Source organism: Camellia sinensis, chromosome 13 (genome assembly GCF_055761805.1).
Source record: "Camellia sinensis isolate YWXY chromosome 13, ASM5576180v1, whole genome shotgun sequence".
Classification (NCBI taxonomy): domain Eukaryota; kingdom Viridiplantae; phylum Streptophyta; class Magnoliopsida; order Ericales; family Theaceae; genus Camellia; species Camellia sinensis.
The window spans coordinates 10,563,303-10,590,431 of NC_138973.1; the positions used below are offsets into that span (position 1 = coordinate 10,563,303).

At 38.0% G+C, this 27,129-nt stretch overlaps 1 protein-coding gene and 2 pseudogenes across 3 annotated transcripts; 2 read left to right on the top strand and 1 right to left on the bottom strand.

The window, feature by feature from the left end:
* Positions 1-628: 628 nt before the first annotated feature.
* On the top strand, positions 629-4,328 carry LOC145805207 (zinc protease PQQL-like). The gene is made up of 4 exons (XM_082900271.1): positions 629-684; positions 3,298-3,412; positions 3,523-3,648; positions 4,176-4,328. The coding sequence occupies exons 1-4, from the start codon at positions 629-631 to the stop codon at positions 4,326-4,328; spliced, it is 450 nt and encodes a 149-aa protein (XP_082756397.1).
* On the top strand, positions 3,197-25,899 carry LOC114255922 (zinc protease PQQL-like; annotated as a pseudogene). The gene is made up of 17 exons (XR_014348289.1): positions 3,197-3,438; positions 3,523-3,648; positions 4,176-4,313; positions 4,407-4,934; positions 5,004-5,141; positions 5,230-5,299; positions 5,411-5,624; positions 8,699-8,804; positions 9,265-9,498; positions 15,981-16,144; positions 16,231-16,380; positions 16,502-16,593; positions 21,783-21,864; positions 22,377-22,487; positions 23,598-23,678; positions 24,720-24,862; positions 25,382-25,899. The product of XR_014348289.1 is annotated as a zinc protease PQQL-like (transcript).
* Positions 12,438-13,935, bottom strand: LOC145805943 (squalene monooxygenase SE1 pseudogene; annotated as a pseudogene). The gene has a single exon (XR_014348291.1). The product of XR_014348291.1 is annotated as a squalene monooxygenase SE1 pseudogene (transcript).
* Positions 25,900-27,129: the final 1,230 nt, after the last annotated feature.

Sequence of the window (27,129 nt, forward strand, 5' to 3'; positions counted from 1 at the left end):
ATATATCCTTGAGTTTTGTTTAAAATACAGATTAGCCCGGTGATTTTCGAAATTACAAATACCCTTGTTAGAATTTTGGAAAAATTGCAAATACGTGGTATCTTCACAAAATATTTACAAATTCATGGAAAAATTTATGACTTTAATTATTAAAATTGATAAAGTTTACTACTGATTTGAATTTTTTTTTTTTTTGAAAACTTTCATTGAATTGCAATTTCCCCTAGAATTTTTTTATTTATAGAATTAACCAAAAAAAAAATTCTAACTAGTCTGTTATGCAACAATAAAATTATCAGAATTGTTAAATGAAATATAAATATGTCATTATTAAAAATTATTGATTGACTTAATGATTTATTAACAAAAAGGATTATGTGTTATGCGATTAGAAATTTGAAGGAACGAGATGTGATTTCTAGAACTATAGGGAACAATTTGTATTTTAAGCAAATCTCAGGAGGTGGATTTGTAATTTACCGAAAGAAAGTTGATTGTAATTTTTCATGGCCTAGTGCATTCTACTATAAAGAAAACTTTGCATAATTAATAGTTAATTCAAGTAAGTCAAAAGGAGGTGGAAAAAGGGGAGCCATGAGTGATTTGCATGCGAAAGGGCTAACCGATTATGTACACTAGTGGCAAGCACAATGGATGGTGGGAAACCATTGATATTTTCTTAATGTAAGATAGTAATCTTTAGAATTGAAAGCTTAAGACCAAGTAGACAATTTACTTTTTAATTTTCAATAGGTTCAATGAAAATTTATATTTCAATATATAGTTTTTACTTGTTCAATTGTTGAAATCCATTTTTACTAGCATTTTATTTTCTTATCAATCCTTACTTTGTATGAAGTATGGATAGAGTATGAATGAGACACGTGGTCGGCACATTAAAGATACGTTAACTTGACAAATTTTAAATTAGTAGAGCACTGCTTTAATATCATTATTTTCTTATTCTTTAAGAAGCAAAGTATTGAAAAACTGTATTTGTATTTATTCTAATAATTCTACTATGATACTGTACGGGGAGGAAATAATTCTCCTCGTATAATCCTGTTGACCAAGTCCACGCTTCTCCGTACGACGTCGCTTTGTCCCCTGAAAACACAAACGTGAGCTAGCCGGCGGGTGTGTGCCGGAAACCGCTCCGATGCCTAAGTCAGAAAACTTGACAAATAGACAAAGCTCTAAGTTCTCAAAAAGATTGTGTTCAATTACCTCCTTCAAGGTGATGCTTGTGAGCTTTTATAAGTTTCCCGTGGCACAATCCTAGTAGGACTTGTACTTCTCCATGCAGAGTCCTCCTAGGATTCATTCTCCTAAGGATAATGCTTATCCTTTCACACCCTCCCCCACTGCTTAAACCAAGTGGGATGGTTCTCTTTATGGCCGAACTTCTATTTGACCGAAGTAAAAATGGCTATGCCGAGCCACCAAGTAGGCCGTACTAACAGTTGTCCGGTTCTTCTTCATGCTATCATATCTCGGTTCTCTAATACCTGAACCGTGGTATGTTCGGACCGAACCACTGACTCGACCGGCATAACTCTCAAACCGGTATGCCTCTAAGGCCGGTCTAACTCCAAGTTGCTCCCCAAACCGAAGTACTTTACAATCCTCTAGCCGAAGTAACTCTATTACTTCGTAAGCCGAAGTAATTCCACCTCCTTTGGGCCGGAGTAACTCTGTCTCTCCTAGGCCGGAGTAACCATTACGGCCTTTTTTACTTAGTCCTTCGCTTTTCTGGGCCTTAAAGCCCAACTCGCAGCTCGGCCCAGTTTTTCCCAAAAATTGCCCTCTCAGATACTATGCAAGAAAAATATTATTACAATTCCAATTCCATAATAGTTCATTATAGGGATGATCTCTCCAATAGACTACTAATATCCAGAATCCTCTTTATTTTCTACCTTCCTCATATCGAACACAACTAGGATTTCTGTCTCCAAACCTTAATTTAGTTTCCACATTGGCCGTCTCCCCCTTAATTCTCTCTTAAAAAACTGGGATAATTCTTGCTCCTTCCTTGTCCCTAAACCATCACTCTTGGGTTTTTTGGACAAATTCATTTGGATATTTATTTATTTATTTATTGTTATTATTATTTTGCCCAAGTGATTTGGGTAATTCTCCAACACAATGCATGATGATTTCACCATTCAGTGTTGGGGGGTATTGATCTCGACCACTAGGGTTTTGAAAATGAACAATTTGATTTGGATGTCGTTGCACCTGACAGTCTCATTGTCAGGGGTTTTGGTTGGGGTGGAATAGTGAAGAAGGGCAGCACATAAGAGAAGAAGAGAAGAAAAATTAGAGAATGCGGGGAGGACCTTTTACACTGTGTTTGGATTGAGTGATTTGGAGAGAAAAGAAAAGAAATAGAGAGAAATGTATTTCTCTTCCTTGTTTGGTTATCTTAAGTGGAGAGAAATGGGGAGAAATAGAGAGAAATGGAGAGAAACTCATTTCTCTCATAACCCTTATTTTCAATCTTCCCAAAAGTGGAGAGATTGGGAGAGAAAAGAAATCCACAAATGTTTATATTTTCATAATACCAATTTTACCCCTATAAAAATAAAAGAAATAAAATGATTGAAAATATAAAAAGGTTATTTTGGTAATATAACATAAAATAATTTCTTTTCTTTTCTCTTAATGAAATCTAACCAAACAAGAATGAGAGAAATCAAAATCATTTCTTTTCTTTTATTTCTTACTTATCCAAACAAAAAGGAGAGAAATTACAATCATTTCTTTTCTTTTCTTTTCTCTTATTACTTAAGTAATCATTTCTTTTCTTTTCTCTCCTAAGTTACCAAACATAGCGTTATTTCTCTATGTAAAATGTATACGAGACTCTTAAACAAAATGGGCAACGATCATTATCTTTAAACAGTAATGTTGTGTTTGGTTAAGAGATTTGGAGACGGATTTGGAAAGGGAAAAGGAAATGAGATTTGGAGAGGGATTTGAAAAGAGAAAAGGAAAAAGTGAGTGAAATTAAGTAAAATGTAAGTATATTTTATTCACATTTCACTTAAATTTTCCATTTCTCTTTCCAATTCCTTCCTCAAACCCTCCAACCAACGCAGCGTAAAGGATTACAATATTTTAACATTTTAAATGAGGTGGCGACAGGTGAAGTAATAAACTGGACTATTCTCTTCCATCTCCTCTCCTCTTCCGGGCCTACACGCTTATAGGCCTGCACGCTTAGTCATACCTTTATAATCATTTCTATTTTTTTGAACTTTTAAACAATCTGAGGCGTTAAATTTGTTGCAGCTCAGTTTTGGAAGAGGAGGATGAACGTGGAGTTGCTCATATAGTGGAGCATCTTGCTTTTAGTGCCACAAAGAAATACACAAATCAAATCATGATATCGTTAAATTTCTTGAAAGTATTGGGGCAGAATTTAGCTTGGAGGTAGCAACCAATTCTCTGTTGTGTGATAATCTTCATAGTTTCATTTTTTTTACTTTATTCTTTTTACCACCTGTTACCATGTAGGTGCGAGTCTCAACAGACGATTTGGAGAAAGAAAGAGGGGCTGTTATGGAGGAGTACAGAGGGAACCGCAATGCAAATGGAAGGATGCAGGATGCACATTGGGTTCTGATGATGGAAGGTTCTAAGGTAATTTTTTAAACTCCACCAATTTATCAATTTTGAGTCTCATGCACTGGTGAGGTTCTTTACATGGTCATTGTACTTGATTCTTCCTGCATGGTTGGAGCTTGTTTGACCATTTACTTTCAAACTAACTTGAATCGTCTTCATATAAAGATCACTGCTCCCTTGTAATGTTAATATTGTGCTCACATCTTCTGTTTAATATTAACATCTTCAATATGTTATTTCAGTTGCTATTTGTCATTTCAACTATGTATGTAGCAATACTCACACACATAGAAAAAGCTGTTGCATTTTTTGCCTTCTTGTTGTTGTTTTTTTTTTTTTTTTTCCTTCTTTGCAAAAAATGGTTTCTGGGTTTTTCAAATTGTGTTGTATTATAGTTTTGTGTTTTACTAATACCATTGCTTCATTGAGCATCCTTGAGTCAGTTATAAATGCATATTTATTTGATTGACGACTTGATGGTTGTTTTTTTGCGGAGTTTTATTAAGTTTGTGCCCTTGTAAAATTTCATTTGTTGATTGCAGTATGCTGAGCGTTTACCTATTGGGTTAGAAAGGGTAATCCAGACAGTTTCTGCTGATACCGTGGAGCAATTTTATGGGAAATGGTACCATTTACACAATATGGCTGTGATAGCTGTTGGAGATTTTTCTGATACACAGGTTGGAATATGCTAACATTTAGATTTTCCTTTTATACAAAGAATTTTATTTGTTGTCGAACTTTTGTTAACTCTCTCTCTCTCTCTCTCTCAGAGTGTAGTTGAGTTGATAAGGACCCACTTTGGAGATAAAAGTTCATCACCAGATCCTCCACTTTTACCTCTCTTTCCAGTTCCATCTCATGAAGAACCCCGTTTTTCATGTTTTGTTGAATCTGAAGCTGCTGGGTTTAGTAGCCACTGGACTTTTCATCCAATTGTGTAGATTTTGGTTTACTCCTGAATACATCAACATGCAAGTCCATTAAACTAGCACATGAAAATTTTAGTTTTAGAAATCTTACTTTTGATTTCTGCATAACAGTCTGCAGTGATGATCAATTGTAAGATGCCTGCGGATGAGTTAAAAACTGTGAAGGACTACAGAAATTTACTTGCAGAGTCGATGTTCTTTCATGCTTTAAATCAGAGGTTTCTTAAAATATCTCGTAGAAAGGATTCTCCATATTTTTCATGCTCTGCTGCTGCTGATGTCGTAGCTCGTCCAGTGAAAGCCTATATAATGACTTCATCTTGTAAAGAGAAAGGGACTATTGAGGCCCTAAAATCAATTCTTACTGAGGTGTGTTTTTAATATTGATGTAGGGATCTACTTGCTTTTCCTTTGTTTTATTAATGCCCTGCATTTCAGGTTGCTAGGGTTCGGCTGCATGGATTTTCTGAATGTGAAATTTCTGTTGCTCGAGCTTTGCTAATGTCAGAGATTGAATCTGCCTATTTGGAACGTGATCAAATGCAATCAACCAGCCTGAGGGATGAATATTTACAAGTATATGCGAATTATTGATTTTATATTTTTTTAATCAGTTTTTATGAAGTCTGGCAGCAATTTACACTTCTTTTTAAAAATTTCCGAGCATTTTCTCCGCAGTGAGCCTGTTGTTGGGGTTGAGTATGAAGCACAACTTCAAAAAACTAGACTACCTTGTGAGTATTTATTAACGTAACATTATTAAATTTGCTGGTTTTCGGTTTCCTATATAAAATAAGATGTGGAAATATGTTAATTGGCTCTTGTAACATTTAACATATGCATAGATATATCGGCATCTGAGGTATCCAAGTATGTGGAGAATTTTCGAACATCATGTAGCTGTGTTATAAAGATCATAGAATCTCGGGCTACTGCAACAATGGATGATCTTAGTACTGTTGTGTCAAAGATCAATTCTCTTTAGGAAGAACGAAGCATACCTCGTTGGGATGATGAGCACATCCCAGAAGAAATTGTTTATATGAAACCAAGTCCAGGGTAAACTTCTAATCTCTTTACACTACAGTAACTCTTACGTTATCTGCTAATAAATATAAGAACCCTGAAATATTAGGAATTCTGCAGCAATTTCTTTTGTTTTGTAGTCATATGTTCATCCTTTAAATCTTGTGAGTTCTCAAAAGCATTATTGTCAAACACAATGGTGCATTTATAGTACTTTTTGGCTTCTGTGCATAATCTTGATTGGGTCTTTTTGCTTCAAATCATATTTTGGATGCTTATTCCTCTGTCCACTTTTGAGGTACAATTTTCGTAAGGAAATAAAATTATCATTGATCTATAACTCTTTCTATATGCACACAACAATAACATTGTTTTGCTGCAGAAATATTTGCACTTGTTTCTTTTTTGATGGTCCCCTGTGAGGCTTATAAGATCATGAGTTTTTAGTCTTAATAACCAAAGCATAGAGTGAGCTGCAGTTTTAAAGTCTTCTGAAGTTATCCAATGCTCTGGAGAATCTACAAACACCAATGATAATTGCTTCTATACGACCGTTTTAAAACTCGTAAGTAAATCCGTAAGTAATCAAAGGATTATTTGTAGTCTGAACATGGTCATTCTATCCGCTGTGTTCCAGGGGTGAAATCCTTACAAACTGATGATGCTTGACTTTCTAAGAAAAATGGGATAAAATTAAATTTACCTATGGCATGCACAATTATCCATATTCAAATATTTCAATTCGATGAACCTTGTTTAAGTATGCTTTTTGAAGCCATTCACTCTAACCAAGCCACACACACATGGACCTCACTCCCTCTTCCCTCAAATAAGACTAGAGGGGGATCTGATAAATTAGGTTACAGAAAGGTTCCTGTCAATGTCCATAATTACTTGCAACCATGAATATTGCTATCCTGTTTTGTCTTTGTTTTTAACTTGAGGTTGTCACTATTCTTATGATTGTCAAAGAATTTGCATTAGTCTCAATGACTTCCCCAAGGCATGTGGGGTTCAACTTTTATCAAATCATATACAATACTCACATAATTTACCTGTTTAGGGCAATGATTGAAGTTCTCATAGCATCCAATTTACAAATCATATTTGTATCAGGTTCCAATACTCAGCACCGATTGAAAAAAGGTTCCAATAATCTTTGAATACTTGCTAAAAAAGAATGAAATGAATTATTTGGCTTATTCATGAATGAGGTAGAAACCATGTATATATAATAAATTCATGATATAATTTAGGAAACGATATAAATAAGAAAATAATACTAATCAGTGATTGACACAATCACAGATTATATACATAATACTAAAAATAAAAAGATTGTATGTACTGTAATTTCTATATTCAACACTCCCCCTCAAACTGGTGTGAAGATGTTCAACAATCGCAACTTGCCAATGGATGACTGGAAGAAGCCCGAAAAAAACTTAGCGGCTAGTCCAAATAAATGCTACCGAACAAATATGGTAGTCCACAAATAAAAAAGGCCAAAAAGTGTTTAATACATCAACACCACACCCTAGAAAGTGAAAAAAATAGGGATTGAACTGCCCTAGAAGAGCTGCCGAAGCATCTATGGCCAGGAAACACTCTGGTCGGCATCAGAGGCCGGAGCTAATGCCGGGAGATAGCTTATGGTTGTGCCGGATCGTTGTAGAAACTAGTCGGAACTAATGTTGGGACAGTTTTAAGGTCATGCTAGACTGTTGTAGGAACTAACCGAAATTAATGCCGGGACAGTTTACGTGGTTATGCCGGACCGTTGTAAGAACTAACCGGAATCAATGTCAGGACAATTTTAGGGGTCATGTCAGATCGATGTAGAGAACTGGATGTTGAACCAGCATGCGTGACACACACATAACTTATGACATGATGTTGAACGATGATAGCAACAGTTGACTGAGTGCGCCAGTGGGCGGCTTATTAGAAGCGCACCAGGGGGCGGCTTTGGTGGTGTGCTAGAGGGGGCGGCGTTAGTTATGCGCTAGAGGGGGCAGCTTGGGTTGTGCGCTAGAGAGCGCAACTTGGGTCGTGTGCTAGATGGGATGGCTTAGGTGGTTCATATAGTATATCACCACGCTCACCATGATATAGGTATAATACCCCCCCTCAAACTCAAATAGGTTTGAAGATAGAAACTTATTTGAGGTTGAAGCAGAGGAAAAGACAAAGTAGATCAGAAACACACACACACAAAAAAAAAAAAAGGATTGCGAGTAAAAAAAAAAATATGAGAGAGATATTTGGGGTAGGAATAAATCAGTGAACAAAAGAAAAGATCACCATGAAGCAATACTAAAAGGAAAATATGGCAGCGGAATAGGTTGAGGTCCGGCGGGCGGCCAAGGGAAGCCCGCCGCCCGCCGGTGAAGCAAAATTATTAAGTACTTAACCTAACTTTGATACTAAAAAGAATAATTATTTGTCTTACTCATGAATGAGGTAGAGGCCATGTATATATAATAGATTCATGATACAATTTAGGAAACGATATAAATAAGGAAACAATACTAAATCAGTGATCGACACAATCACAGATTATATACATAATACTAATAATAAAAAGATTGTATGTACTCCAATTTTTATATTCAATAGCAGAGATTGGTCGACATTTCCTAAAAATATCCATACATTAGATATATACACATTATTTATACCTGCATCTATTTTGAACTTAAAAATACATATCCCAAATTTCTTGAACTCTTGCAGACACGTCTGATATGTTTTGAAATTTGAGATGTTTCCGCTTCTCAAAATTTGAGATGTTTTCGCTTCTCAAAATTTGAGATGTTCTCTGTACTCATTGAGTGTAATTGTTAGGAAAAACACAACTAGTGTTTCAAACATTTGCAATATTTCTTATAAAGGAAATGAGTGAAACTAGTAATAATTTGTTTTGAATTTGGTACCAACTTCTAGTTCATGCAACATGCCATCACTTTCTCACATGAATTATTATAATTGAGTTGGAATGTTGATAAAATCATAACGATTGGTTATTTGTTATCATTATGTGAACCTATGGGATAGTGCAGCAGTTTGAATATATGATCTGACCTTGCTCATATGTTTTGTTTCAGGCATATTGTGCAGCAATTTGAATATTCGAATACTGGAGCTACTGAGCTAATTCTGTCAACTGGCATGAGAGTTTGCTATAAGTGTACAGACTTCTTCGATGACCAGGTATAAGCTTGTGTGGGCAATGTAGTAAAAAATTTACATTTTGAATTTCCTGTGCATGGGTGAGATGGTTTATTGACACTATCTTATACTGACATAGAACACAGACCCATAATTCAATTAGAAGTTTCACTAAAGAATTAAAGATAGAAGAGTGTAAATTCAAATTTTCAAATTAAATAAGAATTTGGCAGGAAATTTCAATGATATTACATTTTTGTATACATACAGGAAATTCATTGTTTTGAGAAAGACTTAATCTACAGAGAAGCATGTACTGCTAGTTTATGGCACAAACATTAACTGGAATCCCTATGCACTGGCCAGCATGTTGATACAGTAGATATTTAACCTAGTTTCTACCAAATTATTTCTTTGTTTGCTTGTAGATTTAACTGAGTGAATATCCTCTAGCATCAGTCATATCATAATAGTAATTACTATTAACATTTTGTTTAAATAGGTTCTCTTCACAGGGTTCTCATATGGGGGTTTATCAGAACTGCCAGAAAATGAGTACTTCTCATGCTCAATGGGTTCAACCATCGCTGGAGAAATTGGCGTTTTTGGTTATAGACCATCAGTTCTAATGGATATGCTTGCTGGTAAGAGAGCTGAAGTTGGAACAAAACTTGGAGCATATATGAGAACCTTTTCGGGTGACTGCTCGCCTTCGGACCTGGAAACTGCCTTGCAGGTTCGTACTTTAGATAGCCTCTGTCCAGTATTCTGTTTTCTTTTCCTCAAAGCACTTTAATGTATATACGTGGTAGTTTGCACAAAAGGATTTAGAATGTCACATTCTTCTATATTCTGCCAGCACATCAACAAGTGTCAGACTGGCATAATTGTTAGATTGCAAGCACTTTGTACTGTCCAACTCTATTCGTTTCATGAGGACTGGAACTAGGCTGGGGGATTGAGGGGCCCAAATTCCAAGCCTTGAAATATCTCTCACGTTCTATTGTATGTTTTTGTGGGGTGTACTATGGACATACCTGTGCGCGAGGCTCCCAGCTAGAGAAGGATCTAGGATAGGTACTAGGTAGGGTGGATTGCTTCTGCTCTTTTGTGGAGAGACTGATTCCTGTGACTCGAACCCACGTCATAGCATCAGGGCAAATGATCATGACCTCCATTTTTTGGGATTTGTTATTACTAATGAAAAAGAAGAAATCACATAATATAATATTACTCAACCCAACAAAGCTTTAATCCCTTATGATGTAAGATTACTAGTGATAAACGTTACAGTGGCACTCTGATGCTATTTTGTCTTAACAGAAAAGTATTTAAACTTTTACAGTTGCATTTAATGAGGTTTTATTTTTTAGAGATTGTTGCATAATAACTTCATTGTTAATAATGTCAAACACATTTTCATGTATATATGTAATGAAGAAATTATTCATTTATTGATGTCAAACTATATGATGTGATCCCTTAGTGTTTTATTGAGGTTAAATTATAACATTTATAATATAAATAATTTTTTTTTAAGAGTGTTTGACAAGTTGATGGGGGAAGGGGACCCCATCACCTGCGAGCTGGAGTAGCCCCTGCAAAAGGTTAAAATATTCATAGATGTTTTGACTGTGATCTGCCAGCCAAATGACTTAACTGGACCAAAGACAAACCAATAGAACAAGAAACGCAACGCAAGGAAACATAGTTTAATGCAGTTAAAAAGAGAAACTAAAGCATCTCACTACATATCTTATATGAGTTTATTCCCTTACGGATATATACCAACTGCATCCTACTATCACCATTAAAAATGTATGTTTGTGTAGAAATTTAATGTATAAAGAGAAATAGAGAATTGTATTATTGATTGATTTATATTGATATCTATTACAATGATTCATGATTCCTATATATAGAAGAGGGTGAGTGTGTAGTAGGTAAGGAGTAGGTGAAGTGGAGGTGGTAGTGGTGTAGTGGGTTAGGTTTAGTGGAGTAGGTGAGGTGGTAGTGGTGTAGTGGGTTAGGTTTAGTGGAGTAGGTTTAAGTGGGTGAAGTAGGTGGAGAGTAGGTGGATTTTAACAGCCCCCCGCAAACTCAAGGGGGATAGGAACTAACCAACTTGAGTTTGGAGAGAGTAACAAAACAAGAAAATACATAAAAATAAAAGAGGATAAGAGACACTGTATGGTCGTGTCAGACCATTGGTGAAGACACTGGATGGTGGTGTCATAACGTTGTAGAGGACACTGTATGGGGGTGTCATAACCATGTAGAGGACACTGTATGGTGGTGTCATAACGGTGTAGAGGACACTGGATGGCGGTGTCAGACCGATGTAGAAGACAGTTTATGGGGTCATGTCGGACCGTTGTAGCAGACAATGTTGTGACAGTTGTGGTGACAGTTTACGGAGTCTTGCTGGACCCTTGTAGAAACTAATCGGAATCAATGTCGGGACAGTTTACAGAGTCTTGTCGGACCCATGAAGGAGCTAACCGGAATCAATGTCGGGACAGTTTACTGAGTCTTGTCGGACCCATGAAGGAGCTAATCGGAATCAATGTCGGGACAGTTTACAGAATCTTGTCGGACCCTTGAAGGAGCTAACCGGAATCAATGTCGGGACAGTTTACAGAGTCTTGTCGGACCCTTAAAAAGTCGCACCCTCAAAAGGTGTGCCCAATCTTTCAAAAGGCGTGCCATCAAAAGGCGTGCCCAATCCATAAAAAGACGTGCCATCAAAATACGTGCCCAATCCATAAAAAGGCGTGCCATCAAAAGGCGCGCCCACTTCATCAAAAGACGTGCCCGACAGAAAGCGTCGAGCCATCAAAAGGGGCGCCTGACACGCGGCGATGCACGTGATTGACAGAGCGCGTGTCGGCCTCGTCGTCTCTGTCTTTATAAACCAAAGCGAAGTCTGAGGCTTGGAAGCATAACAAACCAGTTGAAACCTCTTCGTTCTCTAGTTGAAACCTCTTCGTTCTCTGTAACATTCTGTAACCAACCCTTCTCTGAAACACTCAGCAACCCAAAAACATGGCTTCTTCTTCCCGTTCAGCTACCCAGAACATAGCCTCTTCTTCCCGTGGTCTGCTCACTCTCTTTCCCGACCTCAACGAGTCAACAAGAGAGATAACTGGTGCGGTGGCCTGTGAACCTCAACCAAACACCTCTGGTTTTGCTCCGTTGAACTTTCCGATGCGGTCGGTGGAGCAAAAAATGGCAGTGCAAACGGATATTGAAGCTAATCAGTATACATTGAAGTCCTGTGTTGAAACTACGACTGCGGTCACAAACTTGTCGCACCGGCTGCAGAGTAGGACAAATGAGGTGCAGCAGTTAAACGCCCAACTGGCTCTGCTCCAACGCATGTATAAGGATGCGCGAGCAGAGATAAGTGTGCTAAAGGCGGAAAATAAGGAGCTGAAGCGGAAGGCCACCGTTATGTTTCGATTTGGAGGTCCGCCATATGCTGTAATGGAGGAGCAGGGTGGAGTGATCGTGCCCAGTGGAGTGGGAAACACGGAGGCAACACCGTCAAGAGCCGCCCAGGACGGAGGCAAGAAGAAAAGACCGGCGGAATAGGCGAAAAAGTGAGGTCGGTGGGTGGCCGTCCGCAGAAAAGAAAACAAATCTTGTGGTGTTGTGGTTTGTGTTGTTGTGGTTTTTTTTTTTTTGTTAAAATTGTGATCGGGGTTGATCCCTGAGATGAATAAAAGATGGTTTGGTGTGCAAAGCTATATGGTATGAATGGAATTTGAAAAAGATTAAAAAATAATGTGAAAGAAAAATAAAGAAAGAAATAATAAAAATATATTTGAAATCAAAATGAAAGATGGGGGAAATAAGGAAAGTGGTTTGGAGAAAATAAATAAAAATAATGGATTTTGAAATCAAACGGAGGAGAGAGAGGGGACAAGCCCATGTGAGAGAAAGAGGGGAAAAATGATAGCCGATGCACCCAAAAATAATCTAGCTGCTATCCACAGGCGCTTAGGGGAAGGAAATGGTAGCAAGAGACGGCCAACACCATATATGGCTATAGCAAAGAAATGGAGTATCAAGCTCAATGGGCTAGGATTTAGACCAGAGAGTAAAGCCATTGGTCCTGTTGAATACACACCTCCAAGGCTCAAATAATCAAAACATGCTTCACGCATTTCCTTCCTTGCTTGATCAGGAGATGCACAAAACACCTTATACAGGGCTCCAGTCATTCCTCCACCAGTTAAAGGATGACGCATGTTGAAAGCATCACCTATTAATAGTGCTCCAGGAGTAGGGTAAGGAGCAGCTGGCATACTTCTATTGGGCATTGTTCTAATACTTCCCTTATCAATTGCAGCTATAAATGAATCATGCAGCTCAGGTGGAACCTGGGGAGCCACCAGAGGGAAGCAAAGTCGAAGGCTGCTGCAAAGCCGAAGGCTGTAAAAGCGAAAAAGGAAAAGAAGGCTCCGGCTAAGACAAAAGCTGCTGCGCCAAAAGCTAAAGCCGCTGTGAAGCCCAAGCCAGCGGCAAAGGCCAAGCCAGCTGCGAAGCCAAAAGCTGCTGTGAAACCGAAGGCTGCCGTGAAGCTGAAAGCTGCAGTGAAGCTCAAGGCTGTGGCGAAGCCCAAACCAAAGCCGAAGGCGAAGGATCCTAACAAGAGGCAAATGAGCATAGAGGAGAAGCATAGATTGAGTGTTGGGTTGCAGAGTTTGCCCCAGGAAAAGATGCCACAGTTAGTGCAGATTATGAAGAAGAGGAATTCACATTGGCCTCAAGAGAGAGGATTTAGGCAGTGATGGGAAGGTATGTGTAGAAAATAAGCGGAATAGGTTGAGGTCCGGCGGGCGGCCAAGGCGAGGTTGCCGCCCGCCGGTGAAACGAAAAATACTAAGTGCTTAACCTTGCTCTGATACCATGTAGAAATTTAATGTATAAAGAGAAATAGAGAATTGTATTATTGATTGATTTATATTGATATCTATTACAATGATTCATGATTCCTATATATAGAAGAGGGTGAGTGTGTAGTAGGTAAGGAGTAGGTGAAGTGGAGGTGGTAGTGGTGTAGTGGGTTAGGTTTAGTGGAGTAGGTGAGGTGGTAGTGGTGTAGTGGGTTAGGTTTAGTGGAGTAGGTTTAAGTGGGTGAAGTAGGTGGAGAGTAGGTGGATTTTAACAGTTTGCATAAATTATATATTGCTTAACCATCCAGCACCATTGTATTCTATAATAACATAATGTCCATATCAAACTCAAGGATAAACAAGACATGTTGCTCCAACCCCACGCATGCGGGGCAGCAGAAAGTCAAGGAGGATGCTGCGTACGATGACTTCCATCTCAAGTGAAAGTCTGAGTTGGGCATCTGCAAGTCTCTCCCTTCCCTTTACGTTGTTGCCATGTTTGACACTCACCATTAAGAAGGTAGAAAATTTTGGTGGGTTTGTCTCCTCTCTCTCTCTCTCTCTCATCTTTGTGTATAAATAGAGACGGGAGGGAGATGATGTATTGTATCAGAAAAAAAGGGAGTTGTGAGAAGTGTATGAGAACTCTGAGTTGAGTAGAGAGAGTGAGATGATACTCCTCCTCCGTTTTGTATTTTTTTGCTCTGTTTTAGTGAAATTCTCATTTCTGTCCGTGGATGTAGGCATTGGGCCGAATCACGTAAATATTGCGTTCTCTGTGTGTGTGAGATTATTTTATGGGTGTGTTTGATCCTAACAAGAAAGCCACGATAAGCTACTGCCTCACAAAGTGGAGGTGCTGATTCCAAATCATCTCTTTCGGGCCTTCCCATGGAATTCTTCCTGTAGTAACTCAGTGCATGTGGGACAGGCAGACTTCATTCCAAGGGGACAATAGGATGCTCTACAAGACTTGGACACCTTGTTAACTAAATATAAAATATACACTTATACATTTGAAAAACATAAGGTGGTGCCATACAGAAACCGTGGGAAAATGAAAAATTATTAAGTCCCTGTTCTGGCAGAGCGAGGAGAAATCCAGCAGCCCAAAGATATCTATATACTCATCACTTTGATAGGAACTTGTTAAGAGAAAGGTCCAGCAAACTGTTGAAGCTCTTCAAAACTTTGAAATTGGAGACATCTAGCAGCCTAAAAATCTATATACATGTCAATTCCATAAGAGATTAGTTCAGACATCAAAGAAATCTCTACACATCTATAATGTTTCAATTCTTTCTTCCACCTTTTTAAATCTCAAACCTACAACAAAACCTTTAGCCCACCACATAATGAAGCATAGCCTGTATTACTCCAGCTAGTAGTCTCACAAATCTCCAAAATCCACTGGATGGTATTTTGAGGCAATCCTAATTAGAGGGCAGGTGTTGGCACCACAGTAACATTGCTCTATTGCAACCCGAACATCATGGATTCAAAACACAAAAACAACCTATCACATGGGGAGGGGAGTAAGGCTGCATACATCTAATCATATCTAGACCTTGCATTTAAGGGAGCCTTGGGCATTGGCCTGCCCCTTTTGTTTTAAGTGTTTTCACTTCACACCATTTAAACCACAACCTTTTAGGGAATGGAGACAGGCTCCTATAATGAGGAGCTTTTTAGGACTAAGATTTGGAGCAACCATAATCTAAAATGACTTTTTTCTTAGAAAAGGTCAAACTTATAGTTCATAGTAGTACTAAACCAGCAGGCATCAATGGAAAAAGGCTTCCAACGACAAAGCAGCAAGAGAAATGCAGAAGAGACAGCAGAGTTAGGGATTTCAAGGAGGAGATACTTATATACATGTTACATCAATATTTTTGCAGTTTATTCTACTTAAAGTTTGAGAAGTTTAAGACATCGTTTGAGGTTTAGCTTTTTAAATAATTTTTTGGCTTTTTGGTTGTTTTTTAAAGTGAAAAAAGTCGATGTATTTGATAATGACTTTTCTAGTTGTATGAAAAAACATACTAACTGGTATGTATGACTTCCTTTTTTTAGGAGTTTTTAGCTTTTTTGCTTTTGGATTTTTTTTGGTACTTTTTAAAAAAAAATAAATAAATAAATAAACCTTTTGGCTTTTTCTAGCCTAAAAGTCAAGTTTTCAAACAAGGTCTAAATGTTATTTAGTTTAAAAGTTCTTTTTTTTTTGGGAAGAGTTTCTAGAACTTGAGCATGCATAGTGACCCCGTCTCTAAAAATTTCTGGAGTTGCGACTGACCTTTTGATTTTTTCTTTCTGGCAGCTAGTTTGTCAGCTATTTATAACAGATGTAGAACCAAGGGAAGAAGACATCAAGATAGTGATGCAAATGGCAGAAGAAGCCGTCCGTGCTCAAGAGAGAGATCCTTACACTGCATTTGCAAATCGAGTGAGGAAGCTCAATTATGGAAACTCCTATTTTTTTAGGTATGATTGACCGTCTGGTTTAAATTATCATATTTTTTTGATGGATTTGTCCTGCTTATGATTTAATGGTAATTCTTCTTATGCAGCCAATTAGAATTGGTGATCTTAAAAAAGTTGATCCATTTAAGGGTTGTGAATATTTCAACAATTGTTTTAAGGATCCCTCGACTTTTACAGTTGTGATTGTTGGGAATATTGATCCTGCTATTGCTTGCCCTTTAATTTTGCAGTATTTGGTAAGTCATCGAAGCTAGCTAGGCTAAGCATCTTCTAGTATTCATTGCTCTTTTTCTGTTTTGTTTTTGCTGGGCTTCTAGTATTTATTGTTAAATGGATTTGTGATTCATCATGATGTAGGGTGGAATTCCAAGACCTCTTGAACCCGTTTTCCATTGCAGCCGTGATGATCTCAAAGGCTTGCCTTTCACTTTTCCATCGACCATAATTAGGTAGGTCTGCATTTGATTTTTATTTTATTTATGTTAATGCTAAATCAAGGGTGACCATTGGTTCAATTGTAAAACCTTGGCCTAATAACCTTGAGGTTATGGGTTCAAGTCTTGGGGCAACCACTTTGTGCATTATGCCAAAGGTAAAGTGTGTACCCAATCTTTCCCCTCCCAAACTGTTAGAATTTACCATCACCTACCACCACTACCACCTCACCTACTCCATTACACCACTACCACCTCCACTTCACCTACTCTCTACCTACTCCCAAACACACTCCTATATAATAGGAATCCTTGTAATTGTAATAGATACAACATAACAACAACACATCAATCAATAATACATATATTTTTACATGGTATCAGAGCTATAAGATTTAGGCCTATACTCCTTTCTTTCCGGCGGGCAGCCGGCCGGCAACCTTGCCTTCGCTGCCCGCGGGAGTTTTTCAACACATATCACAAACACATACCAGAAACTCTTCTTTCTTTGTTTTCTCATCTTCCTCGTCATCAATTTCCATCCTCGGTGAAGAATACCAGTACAGTACTGATACTTTATCACTGAAATACCACACAGGTTGATTATTTTTCACAGCAACCTGCAGTAGTGTGTTTGGAGGACCAGAAGCAACATTCTGGAATAAAACCATCGGCAGAAGAGTCCTCGCTGATGTTCCAAGTAGCAATTGTGGGACCTGTAGTAGTCCAGCAGCAGCAAGACCAAATGTGTTCTTGTTGAACTGGATCATAAACCCATCAAGGGGAATCTGTGAGTTGTTCTCATCACTGTCTTCATGTACCTCTGGATGCACAATCTCCCCCAACAAGCTTTCTCCAAGCTTCTCGCTCGCCGCAATCACTCCGCCAACGAAGCCAAGCGCCACTTCGTCAAAGGAGCTCCGTTTTTTTAGACAAAGCCAAATCCCGATCCGCCATCGACAACTCCGCCGCGGCTTCCCTCACCAAGTCCGCCGCCGACGAAGCCGACAAAGCCATTTTGAGATCTGGGTTTGGAAATTTATTTTGTTCTTTGGGTCGAAGGAAAGAGAGGCAGAGAGAGATGGGGCAAAAGAATGGAAAGGACATGCAATGGTGACCAATCTCTCCTCTCTCTCTCTACTCAAGGCAAACCCATTCTTCTTTTATTTATTTAATCACACCCGTATTATGTTGTTCACCACTCATTCTCTCTCTCTAATAATCAACCCACATGTTCCCCATTTCTTTTCTTTTCTTTATTTTTCACTTTCAAACCCTTTATTTTTTTTTTTATTCTCTTTAAATTCTGTAATGCATTCTCAGCCGACATACACCTGCATAAAGAGCCCCTTTTCTTTTTTATTTTATTTTATTTAATCAACCCCACTCCACTTTCTCTTATTTTAATCTATCTCTATATCTATATATCTAAGTTTCTTTTCATCTATTGCACAGACCATTCTTATTAGTATTATTATTATTATTATTATTATTATTATTATTATTATTTTTATTTTTTTGTTTCTTTTTTTTATTTTTGCACAACCAAAAAAAAACACCAAAAAAAAAAAAACACAAAAAAAAAAAACAAACAAAACAAAACAAAAAACAAAAAACAACCAGGCAGAAGACGAACTTGCACACCACACTCCTTTTATTCATGTCGGGGCTCCCCCCGTTCACCATTTTACATCCAAAAAAAAAAAAAAAAAAAAAAAACACACACACAAACAAAACCACCACACCCACAGTGGGATTTTCCCTTCTCTACTATTCCACCGGTCTCTTCTTCTTGCCTCCGTCCTGGACGGCCCTTGACGGTGTTGCCTCCATGCTTCCTAGACCACCAAGCAAGTTTCCTCCTCCCTGCTCCTCCACTACAGCATATGCTGGCCCTCCAAATCGGAACATCACGGTGGCCTTCCGCTTCAGCTCCTTGTTTTCTGTCTTTAGCACACTTATCTCTGCTCGCGCATCCTTATACATGCGTTGGAGCAGAGCCAACTGGGAGTTTAACTGTTGCACCTCATTTGTCCTGCTCTGCAGCCGGTGCGACAAGTTTGTGACCGCAGTCATGGTTTCCACACATGACTTCAGAGTATACTGATTGGCCTCAATATCAGTTTGCACCGCCATTTTTTGCTCCACCGACCGCATCGGAAAGTTCAACGGAGCAAAACCAGAGGTGTTTGGTTGAGGTTCACTGGCCACCGCACCAGTTATTTCTCTTGTGGACTCGTTCAGTTCTGGAAAGAGCGTGAGCAGACCACGGGAAGAGGAGGCCATGTTCTGGGTAGCTGGACGGGAAGAAGAGGCCATGTTGTTGAGTGTTTCAGAGACGGGTTGGTTACAGAGTATTACAGAGTTTCTCTCTCAGCAAAGGAAGAGTTTTTTCAGAGGATTTTCAGAAGTTTTTTGTCTGCCTCAGCCTCAGCATCAACCTTAGTTAAATAGCGAGGCAGCCACGCGTATCGCGCGCCCTTGACGCCAGACGACAAACGGGCGCGCCAGCCAAGGCACTCACGTGCCTCGCCATCATGTCCGGCACATCTTTTTATGACTTAGGCTTGCCTTTTGATGGCACGCCTTTTTATGGATTGGGCACGCCTTTTGATGGCACGCCTTTTGAAAGATTGGGCACACCTTTTGATGGTGCGACTTTTCAAGGGTCCGACGAGACTTTGTAAACTGTCCCGACATTGATTCCGGTTAGCTTCTTTATGGGTCCGACAAGACTCTGTAAACTGTCCCGACATAGATTCCGGTTAGTTTCTACAAGGGTCCGACAAGACTCTGTAAACTGTCCCGACATAGATTCCGGTTAGTTTCTACAAGGGTCCGACAAGACTCTGTAAACTGTCCCGACATTGATTCCGGTTAGTTTCTACAAGGGTCCGACAAGACTCTGTAAACTGTCCCGACATTGATTCCGGTTAGTTTCTACAAGGGTCCAGCAAGACTCCGTAAATTGTCACCACACCTGTCACAACATTGTCTGCTACAACGGTCCGACATGACCCCATAAACTGTCTTCTACATCGGTCTGACACCGCCATCCAGTGTCCTCTACAACGTTATGACACCACCATTCAGTGTCTTCACCAATGGTCTGACACGACCATACAGTGTCTCCTATCCTTTTTTATTTTTATGTATTTTCTTGTTTTGTTCCTCTCTTCAAACTCAAGTTGGTTAGTTTCTATCCTCCTTGAGTTTGCGGGGGGCTGTTAGAATTTACCATCACCTACCACCACTACCACCTCACCTACTCCACTAAACCTAACCCACTACACCACTACCACCTCCATTTCACCTACTCTCCACCTACTCCCAAACACACTCCTATATAATAGGAATTCTTGTAATTGTAATAGATACAACATAACAACAACACATCAATCAATAATACATATATTTTTACACAAACACACATTAATGTGTACTAATTGGGCGTTGTTTTTTTAATGCTAAATCAATGTTTCAAAATTTTCACAATTGTTGGAATGGCAGATAGTGAGTATGGGATTAATTTGTTGGACCTGTTGATTTGTTGTGATTTGCACTGGCTTAAACTTTAACTTTAATACAATGACTTGAGGAAACAACCATTCATATTTTTCACAAATGGAGGCTGTGAAACCATTAGTATGTACTCCACTGGCTATGCTTGCTCCTGGAGGAGGTGACTTGGAAATGGTGGTCTTCAGAAGCTCTGGGGTTTTGACTATGTTAAATGATGATGTTGGGTTGAAGGATGGGCCTGGGTGAAGGGGTAAGTAGATTAGGTAGGGGATCTAAACTTGTAGTGGTGAAAAGGTCAAGTTATTGGCTATTGCGATGGATATGGGAGTTGGAACAGGGAGGAGGAAACCTAATAAGTCAGTTGAAGCCAATATTATAACTGGTGCTTCAGGAAGAGAAAGGCACTGGCAAGGGGAGATAGAGCAGGTGATAGGGACCAAGGAAGGGGAAGAAAGAAGCCATATGTGAGGCGTAAGAGGGTCCAACTGGAAGATTAGTTTTTTGGGCAAAATTCACTCTATTCCTCTGTGGTTGGCCCATTGTTGCATAACCCCCTTGGTTAATAAGCACATAACCCGTAGTGGTTTGCGGTCTAAAGTGCATCATCAGGGCTGTTAACAGCTTAACTGAAAAGACTAAACTATCCTTGTACATAATTAACTCATTGTCCAAACCATAGACATTTTCGTCATTTTTAGGGAGGCAAAATTCACTTTAACCCTGTGCTTTACTCTATGTGCAGTTTATCTCCGATATTTGGAAATGAGCACATAACCCCCTTATGTCCTGCCACGTGTTTTACACTTGTCATCTTGGACGGAATGCCTGATGGTGCACTTTAGTCCACAATAGGGGGTTATGTGCATATTTCCCAATGATGGGTAAACTACACATGGAGTAAACCATGTGATGGTAAAGTGAAGTTTGCCCTTGTTTTTTTAGGAGATTTAGTTTTTAACATTTTGTTTCCATTTTTATTTTGTTTACATACATGGGTGTATGGGCATTGTGTAAGGAAAGACTTATGTTTTGCTTGATGAATATTGATTGAGATTTTCTGAAACCCTAGTTTGCTTCTTCGTCTTCTCATGTTCTACACCAGCAGGTGGGTGTTAGAACTTAATGGAGTGCAACCTAACTGGTACGCTAAACCATTTTAAATTGGGAGAAAAGATTGACATGTCACATTGAGTAATGAAAATGATTAATGGTCTAAGTTTCTCGGGTTCCCAGTTGAGGGATTTGAGGATCTGGCCTTCGAAGTTGTTTATGACAATGAAAGCGAAAACAAGACTAGAGAGGGATGGTTTGAATTGCAAAGTGGAATGGGGGTAGCAAAGCTAGATGTGGAAGGGAGTTAAAAAATTTGGTTAGCTTCATCAATTATGGTGGTAGATAAAACCCCTTGCAGTGGGGGGAGGTAGAGGAGGCGATCGATGTTGGGTGCCCTTGGTTTTTGGTTAGAATCTTGGATAGGCTAGCTGCTAGCTTTTTATTGCCTTTCCGGTTTTTTTGAGGTTCTGAGCTGCTGTAGTGTGTGTGTTTTTTTATTACTTGGATGGCACTTCTAATTTAAATTTTGTTTTTATTAAAAAAGAGTATACATATATGCACACAAGAACACATGAATAGTCTTTATGTTGTAATGAGATGCCGATTTGATGCCCTACATTTGTTTGTAGAGAAGTTGTTTGCAGCCCCATGGTGGAAGCACAATGTTCGGTCCAGCTATGCTTTCCTGTTGAACTAAAGAATGAAAACATGGTATTTGGATTTGTTTTGTTTTTTTGCTCCTCTATTGAGAACTCAAAAGTCATGATGGTTCATCATCAGTAGTCTTTTACGACTTTCTTTTCTTTAGTGATGATTTTGTCCTTTATTTATTTATTTATTTTTTTAATACGTGTGATTGATGGAAGACATTCAATTTGTTGGGTTTTTGAGCAAACTTCTGGAAACAAAAATACTGCAGGTTCTCCGCTTCAAGCATGGCCAGGTGTCTATGCTTGTATTTTGTATATCCTCTTATATTATTTGATTTGCTATTTGGTCTAATTCTTCACTGCATATATTTGCATCCTAGATATACTCTGCTGGGGTTTCTGTATTCCTTGGTGGTAATAAGCCTTCAATAGTTGATAATGTTCGTGGGGATATTAGTGTTAATTTTTCTTGTGATCCGGATATATCCACAACAGTGGTATGTTCACTATAGTTGTGCAATTTTTTAAGCAGTTGAATGGCTAATTAACTTAATTGTGCAATGTTTCTTGCAGGTTGATCTGGCTTTGGAAGAAATATTATGTCTCCTGGAGGAAGGACCTACAGATGAAGATGTTTTAACTATCCTTGAAATTGAACAAAGGGCCCATGAAAATGGATTGCAGGTAAGTTCCACGCCTTTAGTTTCTCCCTCCATCCAAGAGATAATTTCTTACTTTCCTTTTTTAGTTGTCCAAAATGAATGTCCACAATGAAAAAGTCAAATTAGTTAATCTTTACTTTCCTATATTACCCTTTTGATAAAATATATTACAAATGCCATAAAAACTATACAATAATTATTTATCGACTTTGTTCAGGGCAATTTTGGAAGAGTAATGCCAAAAAATGAAGGGACTTCCATATTTTATTGCTTTCTTAAATTTAGTGTTTTTTTAATCAAACACGGCACTCATTTTGGACCGAGTAGCGCATTCATTTTCTATTTAATTTCCAGAATCAGATGAAGAGAAGAGGGAAGTTATATGCATCGTGTGTCAAACCTCACATATTTATATTTTTGTAATAATCCAAAATTTCACCGCATTTTCCTTATGCATCCAAACAAAGGACTAACATTTTAAATGTGGTAATAAATGAATGCTACTATATATAGTTGGCACTCTTAAGAGGTCCAGATGCGCAAGTTGTGCCCATGCAAAATTGATAAAAATGCTAAAATTGATCCTGTGCATTAGAGAAAATTAAGGTCTAAAATATAATTAAATGAAAGCTGCCCCTAACCACTTTTCATTTTCCATCAAACATGGCTTGCTAAGGTTTCTGATACCGCATCATAGCTCCTGCCCCATCCTCTGTTTAAGTGACTTCTATAGAAGCAAGTAGCAGCCTCAGTTTTTATAGTAATTTGAATGGTGCTAATTGCAGTACTAGTGCTTATACATATACAGGTGGCAACCAAAAGCCTTGAACAACTGAATTTTTCCAAAAAGAAAAAAAGGATAAGGGGAACCAACAAAAGGTGAGGGGGGGAAAAGTAGAAGGAAGAGGAGAACTGAGTTGAGGGGAGAGGGGGGGGGGGGGGGGGGTGGAGTTTGGTGAGTGGGAATTTAAAGGGATAACTAAAGCTCATTGTCGTACTTATTTTTCTTGAGAGTGCAGAGTAGCTAATCAGCATTTTTGTTTGATTCATGTAGTGGTGCATTGTTACTTTACTCATCCCAATCTCATTCTCTATCCATTTATTCCATATTCCAATTCATATGCTCTTTCAGGAGAATTACGACTGGCTGGATAGGATTTTACGTAGCTACCAATCAAGGATCTATTTTGGTGATGTTGGCACATCTTTTGAGGTTAGTTACTGTGGTTTTTGCATTTCTACTGCCTTGCATTGCAGTCTGCTTCCTATTAGTTACCCCTGTTAATTGAATATTCAGTTTCCATGCTAATGATTCTGTTGCTGTCAAGCTCATCCATAATGTTGCCTTGCAATGTATAACACTGTCACTCAACATATGCATGGGTGTAAAACCTGTTGAGAAATGGGCTTTTTGTACAATTAAATGTTTTTCTTGATAATATGAATATTATCAAACAAGCAAGGACATAGGGGTTATGTTACACGGACTCTTCAAAATAGATCAAATACCCGTGTCGGACACCCAACACTCGGACAAGGGTATGGGTTATGTGTCGGATACTTTTTAACGGATACTTCTTATATAATTGTATATAACACAATTATTATATGTGCATATTATTGTATAATTACTATAAATGTCATTTTGACACTGTAAGTTACATATAATACCATTTTATCTCACATATTAGATTAAAAATATAAAAATATGATATTTTTTTTCTGAGTCCGCATACCCTTAAATTTAAGATTTAATGAGTCCGACCTCTAGATACATATCCGCACCCGACACCCGTACCCGAGTCCATATAACATAGCATAGGGGTATGATGAGTGGTTCTATCTTAGAATAAGCATCCAAGATATGTGTCTGCCCCTGGCCTGGTTACAACTACAAAACTGACATGGGACACAGTTATATTAAATTATACAAAAAAAAGAAAAGAAAAAAGATTCATGAACCCAACCCACTTGATTGAGACACATGGCTTTGTCTGGTTTGGTTTGACCATGCAACATAGTCAAGCAGTTTTCTTTGTTATGTTCTGTTAGCTGCTTTTCCTATTATCAAAAATGTGAAAATAGAGCCATCTAAACTGTACCTATATTGCCATCCATTTTTATGGACTTACATAGGTTTAGAAAAGTTCAATCTTTGTGAAGCAAATTTTCCACTATTATTTGATAATCTTTGCTGCACATGTTCAAGAAGAGGTTCGTTCCAAAGTTAGAAAGACTCTAACACCATTAACAGCACAGTTGGCATTACAAAGGATACTGCATTTTCCTTGCAAAAAACAGTATACTGTAGTGATTCTGATGCCTCAGAGATCTTGTTTTAAGAAGTTAGGGCTACTCATCCGCTCAGCGCCAAACCGTTATAGTAGAGATGCAAAGGTAAGTCCTATGCTCTCTTTTTTTTGTTTTTTTGTTTTACCCTGAGTACATTGGATGGAGGGAGAGGAGAATTGATCTCGTTATCTCATTATCTCATTAATAAGATACACTTGCTTTGGCCACTGGGCTAACCCCCGTCATATGTGTGTTCTGGCATTGTTGTGCACCTAGCACATGTGTCAGCAAATTGCATTTTCTGTTTGCCATGTGTAGTGAAGAAATTCTGACAGTTCTTGAGAGCCCACATTATAATGCTCTATTTTTTCTTCTTTTATTTGTCTTTTTCTATTTCTAATTTTGTTTTGTGATCCACAACCTGGTTCTTATTTGCATACACTTTATGTAGTTCACATCGTTTAGATTTTGAATGTCGTTAAATATCATTCCAGAGCTCCTCATGATTATATTTATATCTTCCCTGCACATGATTGATTTTTTTACTCCCCCTCTTTCTTCCCTGTGAACAATTCCCAGAAAATCTGCAAATGTCTAACATCTTTGTTTCTGTGTCCGTGGCAGATTTTAGCAGGCATGGCCGGCCTGACTGTTTTGGTTCTCAATTTGTGGAGATATTCACGCAGTTTGCTGAAACCCTAAGGGTGTGTTTGTTTAGCACAAGATCGTTATTTGGAAGATTAGAGATTTTCAACAAGAACAAGGATATACATTCCTTCTTCATTACGAAAATATTGGAGGTACATATCAATTCGATGAGTTAAATCCCCAAGTAATGACATCCCCGTTCTCATATGTGGACAGAGCGCGAAGACTTGAAATTTGAGTGGCCAACCAATTTGGGTGAGGCTAAACCATGTACGATGAGTCTTTTTAATTCATTGATAACACGAACAATGTCCATAGATTGTGTTATCTTTCACAAGATTTAGAGAGTGAGGTCTCCATAGTAGTCAAATACTAGGGATATAGAAGAACATTTAGTAGTATGGCTTGACTGACCTGGATTTTGATGTTGAACTCTCGTCAGATGTAATATTTCATCTTGTTATAATGAAATTTATTGCATTTTAAGTGTAAAACGGGTGTGTTTACTCTTCGTGCTGTTAAGGTTGGTCCGTAAATCGCTTTTCGTGTATAGGGAGACCTTAAAGATTATAAATCTGTGGGAAAAAAAAAAGGAAAGTAAATTACACCAACATTTCAAGAGAAATTTAAGTGCATTCAACATCATCAATTTTTTTACAATTCTCGCATCGCTTAAAAAATAGAGCATAAATAAATTATCTAGTTCAGCAAGAGGCTTACCAAAATAGAATGACCCAATTCAAAATGTTCAAATGTAGACGAACAAAATACTTGAATAACTTCACTAGTAACAAGGTTGGATATTGAGGGGAAACCAGAGGGACTAGCTAGTTTATAAAAGTTATTTGGTGAGGAGGTGAGATTCATGATTTTATATTGAGTTACGAGTAATAGCAAAAGGACATGATATTTGATAATTGGTAGGGGTATTGTTAGGTGGTGTCAAAGTGTTGTGATTAATAGAAAAGGTGACACTCTCGATTCTGTATTGAGTCATGAGAAATAACAAAAGAGCATGATATTTGATGATTGGTGAAGGCATTGTCAGATAATATCCTGAACTACTTAATACTTTTTTAGTTTATAGTGTTCCATTCTCCGTAATCCTTTCTCTCTATTCCTAAACTATAATTATTAGTTTCTATGCTTCATTTGGGAAGAAAAAGCCTGGGGCTTTTTGGCTATTTTAGTTACAAAAAAACAAAATAGACTTTTTAGCCCAACAAGACAAAACATCACATCCAACCCATAATCATTATATTTTTCTCTCACAAAAGTCAAAAAAACCAAAAAAATTCATCCTAAACGAGGCTTTTTAGCCTAGGCTAAAATAACCAAAAAAGCCAAAAAGTCGACCCACTTTCCAAACGAACCTGAATTTAGAATTCTAGGAAAAATTGAGAATCAAACCAACCACTTAAAATGATTTTAAAATAACTTACACCCACACCGATCAAAATATAACAGTTAAATCCTTCTTATATTAGTAATATTTTGGGTATATTAGAAAATAAATGACTAATACTATATATTTTTTAACAAAAATTAAGAGAGACATTTATAGAGTATCTTCTACAACCTCTCTTCATTTATTCTCAATATGAGATTTTATAAATTTTTACGAAATCCTTAATACCTTCTATGTACCCTTTATTTACAATAAAATAAAAAAAAACAAACAAAACTAAATACTAAGCCCTCGTTTGGCATGTGATTTTTTTTGA